Source organism: Ischnura elegans, chromosome 3 (genome assembly GCF_921293095.1).
Source record: "Ischnura elegans chromosome 3, ioIscEleg1.1, whole genome shotgun sequence".
Taxonomy (NCBI): Eukaryota; Metazoa; Arthropoda; class Insecta; order Odonata; family Coenagrionidae; genus Ischnura; species Ischnura elegans.
In genome coordinates this window covers 77986064-78008045 of record NC_060248.1, presented here as the reverse complement: position 1 = coordinate 78008045, position 21982 = coordinate 77986064, and the positions used below count along the sequence as shown (strand labels likewise).

General features: G+C 38.4%; 1 protein-coding gene across 1 annotated transcript; it reads left to right on the top strand.

Moving 5' to 3' along the window:
- Positions 1–673: 673 nt before the first annotated feature.
- LOC124155042 (organic cation transporter protein-like) lies at positions 674–20008 on the top strand. The gene is made up of 11 exons (XM_046528787.1): positions 674–750; positions 1748–2034; positions 2465–2596; positions 3117–3220; positions 4613–4767; positions 9878–10046; positions 12689–12920; positions 14778–14955; positions 17992–18120; positions 19146–19327; positions 19747–20008. The coding sequence occupies exons 4-11, from the start codon at positions 3171–3173 to the stop codon at positions 19894–19896; spliced, it is 1245 nt and encodes a 414-aa protein (XP_046384743.1). The 5' UTR covers positions 674–750; positions 1748–2034; positions 2465–2596; positions 3117–3170; the 3' UTR covers positions 19897–20008.
- Positions 20009–21982: the final 1974 nt, after the last annotated feature.

The window sequence follows — 21982 nt, the reverse complement described above, 5'->3', positions numbered from 1 at the left end:
CGAGTGAGTACAGCCCTCTTGCCATATTCTGACAAATATCAACATTTTCGCGCCGATATTTTTCGTTATAGTGCGAGTAGAAAAAAATATCACAGGCAATCTTATCAATTTTATAAGCATAATTTTAACCGAAATAGTTATCATAATTAGCTCTAAAATATTTCCCAATGTAAATAAATAATTTTCTACCGTCGACTATCAGATGGGTTATTGTCAAATTAATTTATTTTCTTATTTTAATGCTAAGACATTTCATTGATGGACTCAGCAAATCTCTGTAATAATTGATTCGTCAAAGCTGCTGTCACATTTTTATTACATCATATTTTCAATACGGTGACATTTAGATTTTAGCAGACTGTCCCTCGCCTTTTCAGATGCCTTACTGCATCCAATAATTAAGGTTAAATTAAACTCAGGGCCGACCTCCCTCCACGTACCCGCCACTTCTGGATTTTATTTTAAATTGTGTGCTAATTAGCAGAGAAGCGAATACATTTTTCCGAAACCAGGCAAAATCGAACTCCTCAAAACTTAACTGGTTAGATTCGTCGGTCACTGAGCTGAAAAGAGCCACTGTCCCCCTCGAAGAACTACGCAATTAAGCAGCATCATTCTCAGGCGACGAGGTGCGAATTGATGATGCACGACGCATAGAGGTATCTGAGCAAGAGGGTGCGAAGTCGAGGACGGCGACGGAAAAAGTAGCTGAACGTAACCACTCATTTCCGGATATTTTCGACATCTCGAGTGAGTCTATGGCAAGAGATTTAGAAATGAGAGTCGTATTAATCTATTGGCGTCTCTCAGCTGATGAGATATTTTTCACTAAATGATATCATTAAGGTTACCTCAAGTTCAGTCTTGAATACGTACGCTGGAATGGCTTTCTTAGTTTGCATGAGTCCGGTGAATTTTGCTCTTAATCTTAGAAAATTACTAGACTTTCTAAGAGAAATCGTCTGTTGGGAGAGATGCATCCTCGTGTTTAGGCTACCAGCTCTACGCATTACTGACAATGAGGTGTTGCCTGGATTATGTAACAGTAAAATATTAACCAGGATTTCAAATTTGGAAGAAGTTACTGATTTCTTTCAACTGGTGATAATATTTCTTTGCTCCACCACTAAAAAATGGAGCCAACCCAATCCATATAACAGATCTAAAATCTTTGGATTCGATTCAACCAAATTATTCAATAATCATGATAACAAATTATATAATTCCATAATAAAAGTTTTAATAAATTGTATCCTGTGTGGTAGCTTTGTTTCTTTTTGGTATCTATAGGTGAAGTAAAACTAGGAGAAATTAAATATTTTGCAGGCATATTAAAGATCCTGACACTAATTAATATAAGATAATTTTGCAAAGTGACACCTAATTTGGTTGAACGTAAAAATTTTACGATCCCAGCACTTCTTTCTAACCTTTTATTCTCACAAACATCCAATACAATGGCAAAAATTATTCTGGTGAAAAAAATCCAAATTGGTGGTTAAATGTATAACCCACTTCTTGACAGGATTTTAAAATAATATCTCTAGTATTTTTGGAGACACATTAATGAAAGCCATGGCAGTGAAAAGGTTTAGGGAAAGCTATGGAATTTTTTTATTTTCTGATATCACTATGTATACACCTAATTGTGAGCCAAGGATTTCTCACAGAGGAAAATTCTCCATCAAATTCACTGGTATTGTTAAGTATATACTTAACAAGTAAGTATATACTTATTCACTTTCAGGTGATAATGAAGATGGAAAATCAAAGATAACAGACGAAATTACTATCGATGAGAGAACTGACTTCAATGACACAAAGGAAGTAGAGGTCATAGTAAGAGAGGCTCTAGGTGACTTTGGATGGTGGCAAGTGCGTGTATCCTTTTGCCTCTCATTACTAAGGATTCCAATTGCCTGGCAGGAATTGTCAATAGTGTTTCTTGCCCCTCCTCCTGGCAACTACTTTTGCAACGAGTGGAATGCAACTGCTACTGATCATGGCATTTTGCAAAACATATCTTCCATTGAGGTATGAACTTTTGTTTCACAAAAAAGTAACATGAAATGCAGATTCACATCTTCTTAATACTATTGAAATTGAGCCCAAATAACATCCAATGAAAGATAAAATAAAGCTACACAAATGACATTCAGCTATCCGAAGCAAAATTTCCAACCGTGATTTGATGATATTCTAATGACTCCTTTGGAAAGTGTTAACTTTCTCACTTAGTTTTACCAAATTAAAGAATTCACAACCCAAAAATGCATGATTTTATAGATAAATTTAGCTTTAGCTTTTTTGCTCTCATAAAAAATTCTGCAAGTTAGATTTATATTAAGGGACACCAAAAATATGATGAATTTTTATGGGCATGATTTATTAAAATCTGATAAGATAACAAATCTATCCTATCTAAATTCTAAAATGGAATACACCATCCTTTTCTGATTTTTAGGGGGATAAATGCCACTACAATAAAACCATCTTTCTGAAGGAAGAGAATGGCCTGGAAAATTCAACAATTTCTGTACCATGTAAAAGTTGGACCTTTGATCATTCCATCTTTGAGGACACAATCATTTCAGAGGTGAAATTCAAATCTGTTGATTCCGCAAAATATGAGAAAATTTGTCTAAGATTGAGCGATCATGTTTTCAAATATGCAACCCCATGTCTCTCAACACTGTTACACTGTTTGCAGCAGAGCAGGATAAATGTTTAAACTTTCATTCCATCACCAATTTATACATTAGCTAAATTAAAATTATCATCAAGGCCATAGCAAGTGAGATCTAGAAGGGCTCACATGACTGCAGAAATGCTTGAGAGATAGTCTAAGATGTAACCCCTCCAACTGAACCCGACCTCAATTTTACCTCCTTTGTTGAACATTTCAGGGGGTTTGAACCCCTTAATCACAATCCCTGCTCCCTACGAACTTGGGAAAATCATCACATGCATTGCGTAATATGTAATTCAAATTTCAGTTGTCTCAGCTTCACAGCTAATCATGCATTACAAATTCATCCACTGATGTTACAAAATCAAGCTAAATATTTATGGGTTAAGGAGTACATAAATCAAAATTAATAATGGCTCTTTTACAGTGGAACTTGGTGTGTTCTCATTCTCAGCTGGCAAATGTAGCCCAATCCATATTCATGCTTGGAATTCTGGTGGGCAGTGTTTTCTTTGGAATAATGGCAGACAAGTGAGTAACAAATTATGATGGGGTCAAATATAGTTAACATAGTGGATTCAGGGGGACAGGGATGGAAAATTTCCTACATTCATTATCCCAAGAGAAAAGCTTTTTCTGGGGTCAATAATATGAGACTTCTAAAACGTATTTCATCAAAAGATAAAAGACTTAATTTGCATTCAGGTAGAGGAAACATATACAAAAAGTGGACACTGAACTTACAATATCAATCAGCCAAGCTTAAGGCGAATTCATGACTTATGTTGAATCTGCATTATTTCCAAACAAATAAGCGGTGCAAAGAAATTTGGAAAATGTAAATGTTTCTGCTTTAAATAGTGTTTCCTTAACAAAAAAATGTACAGTTATATCGTGGATAACATATTTCATGAGTGAAGTAGAACTTTGAAACTTTTAACAACCTATGCAAAAACGCACAGATAATGAGCTGAATCTATTGCATGTCACAGCGATTGATGAACAGGGGTTTACTGAAACAGATTTATTAAAAAATACAAAAATTGTCGACCAGAATTGACAACCATTATTTTTCTAGGTCCTCGAGGACCTAGAAAAATCATTACCTGCCGATTATTTACTGAATTTTACCTACTCCTCCAGTGAAATGCCCACAAAATTTATACCCACTTCTTAATAGCTCATTGATAAAAATTATTGAAGGGGTTAGGGATATGTAGGTGATTAACCTCACTTGAATAAATTAAACGGAAGTAAATCCGACCACATTTATTTGGATGGTTAGCGATATAGTTCGTCTATGTCTCAAGCCCTTCTCCCTTGCCGTTCCGTGAGCGTCTCCTGGTGACTCAATCTCGCGGCGCCTTACTGGCGCTATGTCCCGCGCACCCTGGCGGCAGCGGCAGGGACCTCAGGGTCCCAGGGCAACGACCTCAGCCAGGTGGCTGACCTTGGTGATGGCGCTCGAAACGAAGGGCTCCGCCACAATTATCCTATACGTTATCCTTTCATTTCATTTATATTTATTTTAATTTATAATGAATTAATTCAAATGCTCCTGGCAGGGGCTGATCCAGGATATCTTTCCGGGGGGCGGGGGGAGCACAAGCAAGGCCGTATTCAGGATTTTGTTCTGAGGGAGGCACAAGGATACCACGTAATAAAAATGAACGCAATGATAATGGAACCGTATTGAAAATCTTGCATATTTTTTAAGAGTCTGGGGGGGGCCACGTGCCCCCACCTCATCTATCTCTGCCTATGGCTCCTGGTATTTCTCTTTAAGTGTAACCTTTAAATTTTTCATGTTCCCCAAATCTATTGTAGTAAACAGGAAGTTTATAAATAAATGTCTTTCTTTTCTCAAGCACAGATTTTACTTAAATAGTAAAGAAAGTAAATTAAGTGTTATTTTTCTTTCAGATTTGGTCGTAAAATTCCTCTTTTGGCCTCCATTGCTCTGCAGACAACAGCTGGCATAGCTGCTGCATGCATTCAGTCATTTGAAGGATTCCTCGTCCTCAGATTTTTGATAGCCTTTGCTACAGGAGGGATGATGATGACAAGTTTTGTAATTTGTAAGCATAAAGCTGAAGATTTTTAAGTATTAAAAAAACACAAAGAAACCAATACAATTGAACAGCAATTCAGCATCTATAGTTAACCCCACTCTTTAGTGAAATGAATTTTATTAGTAGCCAACATTTTTAATCAAAGAGATCTTTGAAGGTAGAACTTGTGGGAATGCTCATTTTGACTCTCACAGTTCATGAATGCATAGTTAAAAAAATATTTTTCACCATTTATCAAGGCATAATTCATCAGTTTGAATTGTATGCCTTTCTTTGCACTGATTGAAATGTTTTCAATTAAGATCTGATAACCAAAATTAAACATCTTTGATGTGCAGATTCCTAAGAAGAGGGAACAACCACGGTAATGGCAATGGCGGACTAAGTGGGGATAGCAGAAGTCTGTCAAACTAGACAACAAAAATTGTTGTGATTGTTTTTGTTTGAATATGGCTGGTAATCTCCCAACTATCGTATTACTGTATTCATTTGTTTTTTTGTTCTTCACCGGAAGTTTGTTCTTTTAATAAATTGCAGTTTCGCCATGTTATTCAACACGTGTGGTCGTGTTCATTTACCACTCCTCCTGAATCTAAAACCATCGTCCCCCCAGTAACTATTTACAACAGGTTATGGGCCCATCGCACTTTCCACTGCGCTGCTGAATTCAGATTTCTTTATTTTTGTGGTAAACCGTGTGGTAGCAAAGATGCAAGAATCTCAGGTCACTTCGCAGGCGTATGGTTTCGAAAAACTCGTTGGGCGGGAAAACTATTATGACTGGTCGTTCGCGATGACGAACTATTTACGTCGTAATGGATTGTGGAGTTGTGTCCAGGGAAGTGATAATGGCGAAGGTAAAGAACGTAGGGACGAGAAAGCTTTAGCAGACATTTGCCTTATGGTGCAGCCTGTGGTATATCCCCATGTAAGGCCAGCTAAAACGGCAAAGGATGCCTGGAATGCTTTATCCAAGGCATATGAGGATAAAGGCAAGTGGCGGTATGTATCCCTGCTTCGTTCTATGTGCCAAATGAGGCTAGAAAAGTTCGAAACCATGGACACTTATATCAGCGAGGTGATAATGTTGGCACACAAGCTCGAGGGTATCGGTGAGCCGATGGCGGAAAACTTTGTTGCAGCAATGTTGCTTCAGGGGCTGCCAAATTCGTATGACAATCTTGTCATGGCCATCACGAGTGGGGAGAATGTCTTAAATTTGGATCGTGTGAAGACGATTTTGTTAGACGAAAGCTACCGGAAGAGCGTGAGTGCCGGTCAAAATGCGAGTGTTCCCGAAACCACTGCCCTGTATTCCAAGGGCAAGAAGTACAACTCTTCGACCATGGCTGGGAGTTCATCAGTTGTGAAGGCGTGGAAGTGCTGGAACTGTGGTGAAAAGGGGCATCTTAAAACACAATGCCCGCAGTCGCAGAAGAAGAGGGATCCGAACGAGAACAGAGCCGAGGTTAAGGGAGAGAAGAAAGGAGAAAATAGGAAACCGCTGAGAAGTCTTCTGTGTGCCCTGTCGGCTGCATCGTGTGACTCAGATTGGTTTGTAGATTCCGGAGCATCCGTGCATATGTCACCCCATGAAGACCGTATGCATGATTATTGTCGTGACGTTGACGGTCATATTGAGATTACTGTCGGAAATAACGGTAAGCTTAAAAGCAGAGGTGTTGGATCTGTGAACCTAAATGTAAGTGATCACATTTGTGAACTTAAACATGTTGTGCATGTTCCTGGATTGAAAGAAAATTTGATTTCTGTAAGTCAAGTTGCCGACAAAGGGATCACTGTTGTTTATGATAAAAAGGGTTGTAAAATGTATGATGATGACTTTGTCTGTAATGGTACAGAACTAGCTACTGCAAGTAGAACGAGTAATGGGTTATACCGTTTGGATGTTAAATCAAAGCAGGCATTTGTGTGCAATATTAATGATTATGAATTGTGGCATCAAAGAATGGGTCATTTGGGTATGCAAAATATGATATTGTTGCGGGACAAATTAAGTGATTGCATTGATTTCAAGTATGAACCTGCTGATGATTGTAATGCTTGTGTTCTTGGAAAACAGCACAGAAATCCTTTTCCCAAGGAAGGAGGTACTAGGGCAGATGAGGTACTAGGTCTTGTTCACTCTGATCTGTGTGATTTTGGTTCTAATGTAAAGTCATGGAGTGGGTCAAGGTACATTCTTACTTTGATAGATGATTTCTCCCGCAGAACGACTGTTTATTTCTTAAAGAGCAAGTCTGAAACCAAGCAGAGAGTGATTGATTTTGTCAATATGGCTGAAAATGTAACTGGTAAAAGGTTGAAAATTTTCAGGTCTGATAATGGAACTGAGTTCTTGAGTGATGAGTTACAGAATTTCTTTAAAAGCAGAGGAATCACACATCAGAGAACTGTAAGGTATACTCCACAGCAAAATGGTGTAGCAGAGAGACTGAATCGCACCATTCTGGAGAAAGTGCGATGCATGCTCTTTCACGCAGGAAGTCCTAAGGAGATGTGGGCAGAAGCAGCTAACACTGCTGTGTACTTATTAAACAGAAGCCCCCACAGGAGTGTCCCTGACAATGTCCCTGAGGTCCTGTGGTCAGGTAAGAAAGTCAGCTATGATCAGCTCAGGGTGTTTGGTTCTGATGCATATGCTCTAATCCCTGAGGAAATAAGGGGGGATAAACTAAATCCTAGGAGCAAGAAAATGGTCTTTGTGGGTTACTCTTCAGCTTCCAAGGGGTATCGTTTGCTTAATCCTGAAAACCCGAGAGAAATTCTTGTTGCTCGTGATGTTAAATTCATTGAAAATAGTTTCACTGCAATTAAGGCTATTGGTAAAGGGAAGAAGGGTTCTTTCAGTATGCCTGTGCCTGTAAACTTAGATGATGATTTGCCATTTACTTCAGTGTGTAATGTCAGTGATGATGTTCATTGTCAGAGTGAAACAAATGCCAATGTCAATCACATTCATGGAGCAGAGAATGATATTGAAAATCTGTCTTTTGCGGATGCAAATGAGGTGCAAATAAATCCTGGAAATAATGTCGATGAAGGTGAAAGGAGGTATCCTATGAGGGAAAGGCAAAGGAAGGAATTTCCTGGTTTTGAGTTATATTTAGCATGTGATGAAAAGGTAGAACCTACATCAGTTACCGAGGCATTAAATGGTACTGATAAAATTCATTGGAAAGAAGCTATGGAAAGAGAGATCAGTTCTTTTCAGGAAAACGATGTGTGGGATCTTGTAGACAGACCTAAGGGTGGAAATATAGTGCAATGCAAATGGGTTTTTAAATTGAAGCGGAATGGGGAGGGAGAAGTGGACAAGTATAAGGCTCGCCTGGTAGCTAAGGGTTTCTCTCAGCGTTATGGTATTGATTATCTTGACACTTTTGCTCCTGTGGTGAGACATGATACCTTACGATTGTGTTTTTCAATTGCTGTTGCTCATGGTTTGCATGTACATCACTTGGATGTTTCCACAGCCTTTTTGAATGGTTCACTAAGTGAAGACATTTTCATGTACCAACCGGAAGGTTTTGTTTCAGATGCAAGTAAAGTGTATAAGTTAAAGAAGGCCATTTATGGCCTGAAACAGGCTTCGCGTTCCTGGTATGAGAGAATGGATGAAGTCGTATTAAGTGTTGGTTTTAAGAAATCTCAACATGAGCCTTGTGTTTATTTTTGGAGAGATGGTGCATCCATGGTTATAATATGTGTTTATGTTGATGACTTTTTTGTATTCTTTAATGATGAAGTTCAAGCTGAGAAACTGAAACAAAAGCTCCACTCTTGTTTTAAGGTAAAAGACTTAGGATCAGTCGTGGATTGCCTGGGAATGAGGGTAGAAATGGGTAATGGTAAAGTAAAGTTGAACCAAAAACAGGTAATTTTGAACTTGCTGAGTAAGGTGGGGATGGCAGAATGTAAATCTGTGTCAACCCCTATGGTTCCTGGCACTCGACTGACCAAGGGTGAATCGATAACGTGTGATAGTGTACCTTACCAACAAGTGATTGGAAGTTTACTGTATTTATCAGTGTGTACCAGGCCTGATATATCCTATGCTACCAATTACCTCAGCCAGTTCAACAACTGCTATGGAAATGAACACTGGCAGTGTGTGAAAAGAGTGTTAAGGTATTTAAAAGGAACAATTGATGCAGGAATAGAATTCCGAAGGACTGAGAATAATCCGGATGTTTGTGGTTTTGTTGATGCGTCATTTGCTAATGACGTCAACAGAAAATCAGTGACTGGGTATGTTTTTGTGTCTGCTGGTGGACCAATCTGCTGGGAGAGTAAAAAACAAAGTGTAACTGCCTTGTCTTCAACCGAGGCAGAGTATATTGCCATTGACTCTGCAGGTAGGAAGGCCACTTACTTGAAGGGGTTACTCTCTGAGTTATGTGGTAGGAAGGGGCCAATTCTTTTATGGAATGATAACCAGAGTGCACTAAAATTAGCCTCTGACAATGGATTGCATGCTCGCACTCAGCATATAGAAGTGAAGTTTCATCACATCAGGGAACTTGTTAAGCATAAGAAGGTTGTCCTCAATTACATGGAATCTGAAAAAATGATTGCCGATGTGTTTACTAAGGCACTTAATGTGACTGCACACCGCAAGTGCATTATTCCTCTGGGTATGGTTAATTGTAAAAATGCAATGTAAAGTTGGTAGATTAAGGGAGAGTGTTGTGATTGTTTTTGTTTGAATATGGCTGGTAATCTCCCAACTATCGTATTACTGTATTCATTTGTTTTTTTGTTCTTCACCGGAAGTTTGTTCTTTTAATAAATTGCAGTTTCGCCATGTTATTCAACACGTGTGGTCGTGTTCATTTACCACTCCTCCTGAATCTAAAACCATCGTCCCCCCAGTAACTATTTACAACAAAAATGTAGGGAGACTTAAGGATTAATAGATAGTTATGAGCACAGAAAAAAAATCACATAGAAAAATGTGTGAAATCACCTCATGACTTAATTCCTATTGTTGGTAAATTCCACTACATTTAACCTCCAATCAATTAGTTTACCACATGTGTTATAAAACAGGGCTGAGGTCCAGGAAATATGTAATTGATACGTAATGTTGCAGGCATGGAGATAGTTGGAGGATGGTGGAGAACAGCAGTGCCAATTCTGTATCATCTCCCTTTTGGATTAGGATATTCAGCACTTGGAGGAATTTCCTACTATTTCCGAAGCTGGAGGCAACTACAATTGGTTATCTCTGTACCATGCACCCTCCTGTTATCTTACTGGTGGTAAGTTGTTGGAATTGATAATGCTTGTGCTCCTACCTCTTTCATTCCGCCGTAGCTGTTTTAAACCTCTTATCGACTGTTTTTTTTATATGCCTTTTATCAGATGTGGCAAAGCTGGGATTTCTCTCTGCATGTACTTCTGGGGTTCCAAGTTTTATTCTTGAATAGCATGTGATTCCAAAAGCATGCTTATGTTCATGTTCTCATTTTGCCTTTCCATTAGTTATCACCTGATAATTACCATTATAAGTGAAAGGTGCATTACTTAACACTTTGAGTGCCGGCTGCTAAATTTAAAGCCCTACTGAAAAATCCAGCCATTTTTTATTATATTCGTGTATTTTTTAAAACATTAGCATCAAAAATATATTTATCGATGTGCATTTCAATAAAAATGGACTTTGCTCTTCTATATGAATGAGTTGAATAACATTTATTGCTAATTTTTAAATATATAATGAAAACCTACTGTTTTTGAAAAATAAAAAAGTTGCAACATATGATGTACCACCATAGCATGCATAATAATTTTTTTAGTACGCTCAATTTGAACTATTTAAAGCATGGAAATCATAAAAAAGCATTGTTCCAAGCAAAGCTTTATAAATCCTGGACGAAAGAAAGGGTCAATGCACCCTCAACGAACGGTCCATTGGCCCAAAGAATTTTCACACCAAGTGGCCTAAGATGAGGATGCCGGTAGCTACAGAGGACTACTCGTCCTCAAGACATAAATTGAACTCTTTTTCCATCGAGCAGTTGATTTTTGAAAAAAAAAGAACCCCTAAGCAGTAAACTGGGAAAGTACCACGGGCGAAATATTACGGCTTCACGCATACAAAGCCAATTAAATGGAAAGACGTAATATTACGTCCATGGCAATCCTCAGAAGGATTAGCAGGACGTAATATTACGTCCATGGCACGCGAAGTGTTAAGTTCCTAAATTCACACAACTCAAATAAGATGTTTCAAATTATCTCTACTAGTGGTGAATATCATGCCAGTGATTTCTATCAAAAGTTTCAAGACCAATCAATAGCTCAATATGAAGTGTTACTTTTTTAACAGCATCATGATATGGGTATATTTGTGTGGTGTTCAATTGGCCAAAGAAAATACTATCTCTCTTGAATTTTGAAGGAAATTTACTCCCAGGTAAAGGCTCGCTCTGCTGGAAAAAAATATAAAATTAACATATTTACTATGAGGATCATATCTATGAATGAGATTAATGAGGTCTCGATCTTCTGCCATAGGGAAAACAGGTTGATCAACGTACTGAGTCAATTTTTATGTCACTGGTGTAATGCATAATGAAAAAGGAAGTGGGCTATAAAATCAAATCCATGTGATATGTTGTTTCCACATTTTAAATGGGTAATTTCCCTTCAGCAGTAATAATTATTGAATCAAGAACCATTCACAACTATAATTAAAATAATTTATACCATTAAATTGTGGTATTACGTCGTTAATCTTCAAGATTGTGAACATAAGCCCCAGACACAGGGAACTCCAATCATCAGTCACAAGCTGGTTAAGGGAAAGACTCCACAAACAAGAAATCAGCACTCAAGAAACAATTGCCACAAATTTACGAGTTATTTTCAATCAATATCTATTAGAAGAAGAAATATTCAAAATAAGAATTATTACAGAAAACAACAATGATAACTAATGATCCCATATGAAACATTACCAAAAACTAAGTACAATCTGTATAAGTTTGCAGAAATCACCCATCTCAGCCAAGTCATCAATCCAAAGCGAGCGCCTGAGCAAGAGAGCGCTTGCAAGCTCCGGAACGTGTCAGGGTGGAGGGGAGGGAATTTGCAAAGGAGTGGAGGGGTAATAGGGCAATGTTCAAGTCAGCTGCAAATCTGCCGTGTAGGCGCCCCTGCTGACTGGCACCACTGCAAAACGTCCGTCATCCAAGCCGGGGTTGGGGGGGAGAACCGCGTACTGCTGGATTTTCTCTCCTCTATCTTCTGGGTTGGAAACATAACTAAGTGGGGTGATTGCTGGTAGAGGCAAGTCATTGGAATCCATGGAGGGGAGAGACAGAGTGGGATGAGGTGTGTAGGAGGGAGAGAGAATTGTGATAGGACAAGTGGAGTACTTCTCACTCCAAACTGCATTCTTATGCCTCAGCACCCATTTCCCCTTGATTGCCAAGGAGTAGGTATTCCTCCGCCGTACTACCTATATAAGTCTTGATCTCGTCGGAGGGCTGGCATCGGAGGGCTTGTGTCGGAGGGCTAGCATCCTAGAGCAGCGTCCTAGGGCAGCGTTGTAGGACAGCGTTCGTAGGGCAGAGTTCGGAGACAAGAGATACAAGACTTAGAGTCTCGGAGCATTTGAGTCGAAGGGCCTTTGCGCACAAATCCTTTGTGCAAAAAACCTTAGGGGGAAAAGTCCTTAGCGGGAGAAGTTCTGCGGATAAGTTTGGAAGAAAATCGGAGGAATTTCTGGGAAGGGGTACCAGAAATTTTTGGGGGGGGGTACACTAAAAAATACCACAAAATATTCAGAAGAGAAAATTTATGACTGCCATACTCAGGCTATTTGATTAAATATCACATACCACATGTACAAGCATCACTTTTTACATATATAAAAGCTCCTATTTATCACTTTTAGGTTGATCCCTGAATCACCTCGTTGGCTATTGGCAATGGATCATCACAATGAGGCAGAAAAAGTCCTTGGAACAGCAGCCAAGGTTAACGGAAGGGTATGGAATAATGCTCACCTCATGAACCTAAGAAGACATAAGGAAAATAGAGTCAGTATTGTATCAATCAAATTCAGAGAGCCAAACATAATCCATAACAATGATTCAAAGGAAACCTTCAAGAGGAAACCACGTAATGTAAGTTTATATGCTGATTAAGTCAAACAGTACTTTCCCCACTCACCAAAATTAAGTTAGCAAAAAACTGATGATTCCTTGTTCTTCAAATTGAAATGGGAAGATCACGATGAATCATCTACTTCATTAACATTACCATTTCAGAGGCCCTTATGTAAAATGGCAGCTCAAAATATTTGGTAGGGGTGAAGCACTAGAATGACTACCCTTCCCCATAGTGCATCCCCTTCCTCCCTCAATCTTACAGGTTTATCAAATAATGGTTACAAGGTAATAATTATTGGTGATTCCTCTATAATGTTTATTTTGCATTTTGGAAAATTTTAAACCAACAAAATATAATGTACACATTAAATATAGAAACTAGAATTATTCCCCTTCCCTTCCTAATCAGCCTAAAACCATGAACTGCACAGAAAGAAATATTTCACCCTCACGGCAAGAAATATATCAAACCTGCAGACAGAAATCATGGACCAATGTACCTGTTTGAAATCCCAAGAAAAGAGCTAGAGCTCTCCCCAACCAACCAATGAGACTCAAAGGTTGCTGATTGATGGATGAATCTAAATCCCATGGAAGTATTTCTCAACCAGTTTTTATGCAACTGTGTCAACAACTTATGCAGACAACTTTTTCTTTCCTACCCATCTTGTGGTGTGGGGCATAAAAGTCTTTGACTTATGAGCCTGGCCACAAGAGTGAATTCCCAAAGGATACAAGGATAAATATCCTACTGTAATAGGAGCTTCTTTACCATACAAACTAATTTGCTAATTCCACTCATACCTTGCTGTGAAATGAATACATAGTATTCTTATTACACTCAAATACGTTGGCCCCCTAAGCAGCGGCGCCGACTCCATGGGGCCTGAGGTGCCACGAGCCCCCTAAAAATTTTGTTATGGGTGCGTGAGGAAAAAATGTGTCAGGCTTGTCAATTTTCCCCGGAGCGCCCAGATATCGAGATTCGAGTTATCAGGGTTCTAATGTTGATCATATGACTCTTCTAAAATGCTTAAAAACTTGAAACTCACTACTTATAAAATTTCCCGGGGCAAGGTCACCGGTTTGGGCCCCCCCAATATTTTTGTAAGTCGGCAACCCTGCCCTTAAGTTACTCAACATACATATTTACTGCCAAGTCCCAAAAAAGAGACAGCAGAGAATGTATGTACATCAGCATGGTTTTGACATGCCAGCAGTGTAACTAATCGATCAACATGCAGATTCATTACTGTTGTGAATGGTGTGATGTAATTTGGAAGTCGTGAAAATTATTGAAAAATTAATCCAGATTTTGTTAGTATGTAGTATGTACTTTGAATGGCATTTCATTTAACATGTATGCAAGAAATAAATTCCAAGTTTTTGAGCATTACACTACATAATTCAACAGTTAAGTATGCAGACCCTCACCCACTACCACCAAGGCCAGGGGTTGGCATCCTTTTGAGATGGAAAAGCCAAAAGTTATGCAACCAGCCGCACATACACATTATGACAGTGCTTTATTTGACAACCGGCAATGTACTTATTATAGGGACACTTTATCCTCTCTCATTCCTACATCCATAGTTTTTCTCCTGTTTTCAATACTTTTATGAGTTTTTAATATCAAATAATATATTAAATATTTTTTGTGCATTGAACTGGAAGACCGCAATTTTAAATCGACAGAGCCACAACTTGATATCAAAAGGGCCACATGCGGCTTGTGAGCCGTAGGTTACCTATGGCTGACCTAGGCTAGCTTGCCCTTATTATTATAAGTGAAATTGCTGCTGGAAACATATTGCTTTAATTTAATCAAGTTGAATATGATTGAAAACTATCTTTTTTGCATTTCATTACTAGGCAAATTACAGGAAGCGACAAAAGGGACATATTTTTGATCTACTAAAAACGCCTAACTTAAGACGAAAAACATTAGCCATTAGCTACAGCTGGCTTGCATCAGGATTGGCATTCTTTGGAGCTGCACAGTACATGAGCCGTTTAGGAGGAAATATTTTCATCAATGTGGCCATATCAGGTGAGACAACATCGGAAAAATTTTCTGCATAGACATTAAATATGCATAGATTTATATTTGTGTATTGGAATACAAAGTGATTTACCAATTTTTAATGATTCTTTTTCATTTACATTTTACAAATAAATTGAAATAAGAAATACCTGAAATAAATCCAAATACTCCAAATACATAGTTAATTAGCAGATATTGTGCACTGCCTCCCTTCCCTTGTATTTGGTTGATAATCTATCTCTGGCAGAATGAGTCCCACATTCGCTGCCCTAAATAACTTTATGATAACTCTTTCATGCTGATTTTATAGCCTAGGAAGAGCCTTCCTTGACAAATTATTGTTGAAATTATTGACGACCAGATAGTGATAACGTTTTAATATTGGATTGAACAGGAAACACAAAAGAAATACAATGAGAACTACTTCTAAGGAAACAGAATTGACTACTGAGCAGACAGAGCACATGGTGAAAAACCCACATTACACTAGAACCAAAAACGATATACATATATCGATAGTGTCTTGATTCACTATCGATTGATGCATCAATGTAATTAGTTTGTTTTTCAATATTTTCATGATTTTGTCTTTCATGCTGATTTTATAGCCTACGAAGAGCCTTCCTTGACAAATTATGAAAATTTTATCTTTATTTCCCAAGTCTATTGTAATCTCCTAGTTTTCCACACAAACACAATATCCTTTATGAGCATATTACCTTTGGGATAGCAGAAATGTACTCTGCCAACACCAAAGTTGATAGGAAATGGACAGACCAGGCTTTTCTAGAATATTTCTCCACTTCTGATACCAGTGTTGGATTAAGGGACAATTTCCCTTTCCGTCCATTAATTCCTGGAGAAACATGAAAAGTGGGTATCTTTAGGGTGGTTCTTCAATGCAGGCTTTCATTTCACCTCTCTAATGAATTAAGTCTATAGATAATTGGAGAGTATTTACAAGCCACCTGTCAGCAAGCAGATGCATTACAGGGGCGCCGACTTATAAAAAATATTGGGGGGGCCCATATTCGAGGTCTTACCCCGGGAAGAGGTTAAATTCAAAGTGTGTCGCAGCACCGAAACACTATCATGATTCACACCACCTGATACAGTTAACCTGCTTAACCTTATAGTTATTTGTTTTAACACATAGTTGAATTTATTTTAAAAGGTAACTATTGTCAAACATGGGAAATAAAAATTACCAATAAATTTTTGTGATTTCACAAAGCATAATATAATTTAATTATTTTCTTGAAACATTGAGGGGGCTCCACCCCCCCAAACGAATCTTTGAGGGGGCTCAGGCCCCCTCAGGCCTAATGGAGTCGGCGCCACTGATGATTTATCTCTTTGAGGTGTTTGATACCTCCTTGATGCCAAGGAAAGTAGTCAACCACCACCACAAAAAATTACCTTTACTTGCCCCAGCCTCACATACTGGTCATATGAAATAAGAATTTGCAAATTATTGCCATAAACATTCAGATCTGTACTTTGTGAAAGACGGTAGCCCCTTTTAATTGTGGTTTTTCCGCATTATCTCCTACAACCGGCAGGGGAAGGGTTAAAAGACTCACAAGGTGGAGTCTATAATGATTACTGATACCAATTTCTTAAAGGGTGTAAAGGAATGTGTCAGAGAATGCTTCTTCAGAACTTAGGGAATATCATCGTCAGGCTGGCAATCCTGCAGATAACAAGATCCTGTTTTCAATTTGGTGCTTCAAACATGTAGCATTGGTTTTAAAACCACCATATGTAAACCATATTGGATGAAAACTATATCAAACATACCCAAAAAAAAGGCATTTTTTGCTTGGGTATATTCGACTCTAAATTCAAATACAAGAATGAATTGAAGTCTAGATTTAGTCTTCATCCTATTCACAAGATATAATTGTAGCAAATAATCAATTTTCAGGCCACAGGGACCTGGCCAGGTTGCACAGCTGATTTGGAGTTGCTCTCAGCTCCAAGCTCAACTTTCCCTACCCCTATAGCGAATAAAACCATCCAAAGTTATAAAATATAGAGAGTAGAAAAAACTTTGGGAATTTTACCTGATGCATACTCTCAAGTGCATAAATCTTTTTTTGAAGGCATCAATTAATATTGTTAAGTTTAAAGATATACTGCCCAAAGTGGATCTAGGCAATCTAGTGGATGTTCTTAGACTTTATTGACACAATATGGCCACAGCTAGCAGAAATCTTGGGGGCTGGAGATGACCAGAGAAGACGTAAAGGTTTAGTACAGACAAAAAAACTGGTTAGGTTCCCCAAGGCAGCAAAGATTCATGGGGCTCTGGATTTGTTTTTAAGATATGACCCTCCCCTATTCCATTGTTCTCCTTCCCTTCTGTTCAGGGCTGCCGACTTATAAAAAATATTGGGGGACCCATACTGGTGTCTTGCCCCAGGAAACTTTATAAATAGTGAGTTTTAAAGTTTTTTTAAAGCATTTTAGAAAACATATGATCAACATTAGAACCCAGAAAACTTGACTCTCGATAACTCAACACCCCAGGGAAAATTGACAAACCTGACACGTCTTTTCCTCCCACATAACGAATTTTTGGGGTGCTCGGGCCCCCTCAGGCCCCATGGAGGCGGCGCCACTACTTCTGTTCTCAGCTAGTCTACCCCTTCCATACTCACTCCCATCCTCTTAAACTGTAATTGTTGCCCTAAAATTGAATGATGGTTATTTGGATCAGTTGAATTTGTCCCTGACATCCATGGTGTAATACTTAATAATACCACTCCTTCCCTTGAGGTCAAAAATTTAATTTTCTGTATGTTTATTTTGTGCATCAGTAAAAATTTCTTTGTTCACAGTTGTTCCATAAAGCAAAATGCAAAATAATACCATTGAATTTTGGTGGGGAATTAATAATAATATCTATGAAAGTTTAAATGCTAAGTAGAAAGCTAAGTCAAATATTAAAATTTTTACTTAAAAAAGAGGGCAAAAACAAGGGAAACTACATCATTCTGCTGCTGCTGAGAAACTTTAAAGATATTTTTACCTTTTCAGGCGCAACACAAGTTGTAGGTACACTGCTTAGTTGGTATTTGATGCATACATTTGGACGACGAAATACACTCCTGGTATCACACCTATTTTCAGGAGTGTCCTGCCTTCTGATTGCTTGTGTTCTGAAAGGTAAGTAGCTACAACATTTATATAATGGTACATATAAATATAAGCAACTAGCAGGTTTACCACTAGTACAGTTGAGGACCTCAAATCCGTAATCCTAAAACCCAGAAAACCAGACATCCGGAACGTTGGAAAATTCCTCTGCGTAGTGTTTCGACTTGGCACCTTGTGGCACCACTCTCCGAGCCTTGTTCTGGGATGAGTAAGAAGTTAGCACACGCAGTGGTGTAACTAGGAATATGATTTGGGGGGGATGTGGGGGCTTTGGGGGGTTAGTGGAGGCAACCCCCCTCGGAAACAGGGAATTAAGGAAAAATTTTGAAAAATAACATGCCTGAAAATGCATTTTACATAATTTTGGCACATGAAATTTAACTTTAAGCAGATACATTTAGTAGATATCAAATCCAGACAAGAAATTTAAATTATTTTTTGATTTTGCTGAGGCTTTGGGGGGGGGGGGATACATCCCCTCATCCCCCCATAGTTACGCCACTGAGCACACGCTTTGAACATAATCATAATCATTTATTTGTCCAGCAAATTTGTTTAGGATACAAATATTTGTGCAGTGGAGGTATTGTAATGTTAAAATCCCTGTCATGTATTATTTCTGAGTTATAATTTTATTGCATTAAAATTCTCAAAAAAATGTACCACTATTTCCACGTGCTGAAGACCAGAAATCCAGAAACACTTTGTTCCCATGCTTTCCAGATTTGAGGTCCTTAACTGTACATGAGAGAAGAAGTTTACTCTATTAAACCTTTAAATCATGAGGTGAAAAACGTTCATACAAAAGTGTATTGATTTTTATTTGACAATTTAAAAAAATATGAAAACAGATATTTGTGTGAAATTTTCTGACATTTTTATGAAAAAAATCAAAATTGTCCCAAATAATTACTGTTGACCAATTCCAAAGCTATTATGAAGCAACACAACAATTAATTGGGATCATCGATAAAATGGTGATATATAATTGCTGTTTAAATAAAATACCCTACATATTGTTGTCACCTACATAGGCTGGAAATGGTTACCAGTGGCATTAGCAGCAAATGGACTGATAGGATTGGCAGTCGTTCTTTCAACGAACTACTTATACTCATGTGAACTCTTCCCTACTGTGGTGAGGAATGCCGGGATTGGTGTTGCATCAATGTGTGCAAGGATTGGTTCGCTGACAGCACCTTTCATAGCTACTTTAGTAAGTAATATTCTCTTGCATTGTATCTAGACTTTTGCTCGAAAGTGTATAACTAAATTCATTTCAGCTCTACTGAAGAGAAAATTAAATACTAATTGTAAGGGCCTATTGGAGAACATTTGGGCATTGTGACAGTAAAAATCCTGGGAAAATTCTTGGAGATTACTTATTAGTCTTCACTACATATCCTGGTTTAGAAGCTAAAATTTCTAGATTGAACCAAAGAAATTTTAATGCAATGAGGCTACTACAGTGGGGTATAAAAAAATATATGACATTCCACTTTGTGAACCAACAAGTTCTGACATTCTAACAAAGAGAATAGGTTTTTAAAACATCAGCAAATCACATTAAATAGAAACAGGGCATCTTTTTCTCTTTTTCCTCAATGTAATGAAGAAACTTTGGACATGTTGCAGGATACCATCCATCCTCTTATACCACCAATAACCTTTGGGATCTTCCCATTGGTAGCAGGGATATTGGTACTTCTGTTACCAGAAACTAGCAACCAACATTTGCCAGACACAATCCAAGAAGGAGAAGACTTTGGAAAAAAGAAAAATTAGGTAAAACATTTTTTACTAATGGAAAAAAAAAGTTTTAAAGTTTTTATCAAATTTTCTTTAAACCCCAGAAAAACTGCAAATATTACATATACTAAGAGTATTACTACTTGTATATTAGCACTGGATAATTTTTTTAAAATTTGATGAAATAATTGTAATAAATAATGAAACTGCTAAAAATATAATTATGTGATTTTCTTAAATTTTGATTTCATTCACCTTTTCGGTGCTGAAATGCCACAACCTGAATGACCATGGCTAACTTTTTTTTAAATAATCCATTGTATATTAGTGAATGCATTAAATTTTATTTAGCGCTAGTAATGCATTTCTTGAAACCAAACATTCCATGAGTTACCATCTTTAATGGAACACAAGGGCAAGCCACCCAGCACCATACAGGTACCTCCTCAATACCCATCTACCACATAAACCTACTCTCTCACTCAGTTATTTCATCCAAAAGTTAGTTTTGATCAGTGAGGATAAAGCTAAACCCAGAATTGAACTGAGACATTCAGGGTAGGGGATGCATTACCTTTCCCTGGGCCACCATAGACTCTGAGGATTTTTATTCAGGGATATCCAATGGCTTCACCCGTGGCCGTTACATTGGTATCCAAATGTTCTACCACTTATAGGGCAACAACAACATGTTCTCTTAGATTTAACTTGATGATTGGTTTGAGCAGGTGAGGGTGGAGCTCACACTGGACTTAAACAAAGGCATGTTAATTTTCACATTCAGGAGAGGCAGTTACTTTCCCTGGGCCACCGCGTACTCAGAGGGTTTTTGAGAGAGGTGTCCAACGTACTGTGGCATTTTTTAATGTCCCCCCCCCCAGAAATTCCTCCGAACTTCCTCGGAACTTATCCGCAGAACTTAAGGTTTTTCGCGCTAAGGCCCTTCGACTAAAAGGCTCGGAGACTCTAAGTCTCGGAAACTCTTGTCTCCGAATCTCTGCCTCCGGAACTCTGCCTCCGGAAACAGCCCAGAACCAGCCATACCTGCAGAGCAAGACTTACATAGGACTACTGCGGAGGAATACCTACTCCTTGGCAATCAAGGGGAAATGGGTGCTGAGGCCCTAGTATGCAGTTTGGAGCGAGAAGTATTACCATAGTCCTATCACAACTCTCTCTCCCTCCAACACCTCACCCCACTATGCCTCCGCCCTCCATGTTTTCCAATGAATTTCCCTCTGATTCGACTGATGTATCCAACCCAGAAGTTTGAGGGGAAAATTCCGGCCCTGCACGCTGTTCCCTCCTACCCCGGGATGATGTTTGGCGGAGCTGAGAGTCAACAGGGGCGATTTTTGGGGCAGATTTGCAGCTTATTGAACATCGCCCTTTCTACTCCTCCACTCCTTGGAAAAATCCCTCCCCTCCACCCTGTCTCGTCGTGGAATACCCAAGCTCTCTTTTGCTCGGGCACCGGTGGTGGACGGATGGTTTGACAGACATGGCTGATTTTAGAAAAATTAAATTGCTGGTATTTAGTTTGGTAATGTTTCCTATGGGATCATTAGTTATCATCGTTGTTTTCTGTAATAATTCTGATTTTGAATACTTCTACTTCAAATAGATATTGATTGAAAATAACTCGTAAATATTTTTGACAATTTTTTTCTTGTGTGCTGATTTCTTGTTTGTGGAGTCTTTCCCTGAACCAGCTTGTGACTGACGATTAGAGTTTCCCTATGTCTGGGCTTACGGGAACAATCTCCAAGATTAATGACGTAACGCTACAGTACCTACAAACAATTAAAAAAATTGATATATAAAAAAACAATTATAAGGTCATTAACGAGCGAGTTATAAGAAAGTATTAACTTGATTCAACCTTGATGTTTCCAGAAAATACTACTCAGGCCCAGAGGAGTTATAGAGGGACCACCAATAGGGTAGTTTCCTTCATCAAAGACAACAAAAGGCATTGATTGCGATTCGTTACCCAACATTAGTGCATTCATGCTATACAAATTATTTGGTTTTAGAAATCCCAGTTTAGAAGAATGTTAATGGTCAATTTTAAACTCATTGAAAAAGGCCAGATTGGCGCCCATGCGATGCCACTCCACAT

Coding starts and splice junctions, on each gene's coding strand:
- LOC124155042 (XM_046528787.1), top strand. CDS start 3,171: ATGCTTGGAATTCTGGTGGGCAGTGTTTTCTTTGGAATAATGGCAGAC. Junction 4,768..9,877: donor GATGACAAGTTTTGTAATTT/GTAAGCATAAAG, acceptor GTAATGTTGCAG/GCATGGAGATAGTTGGAGGA. Junction 18,121..19,145: donor GATTGCTTGTGTTCTGAAAG/GTAAGTAGCTAC, acceptor TCACCTACATAG/GCTGGAAATGGTTACCAGTG.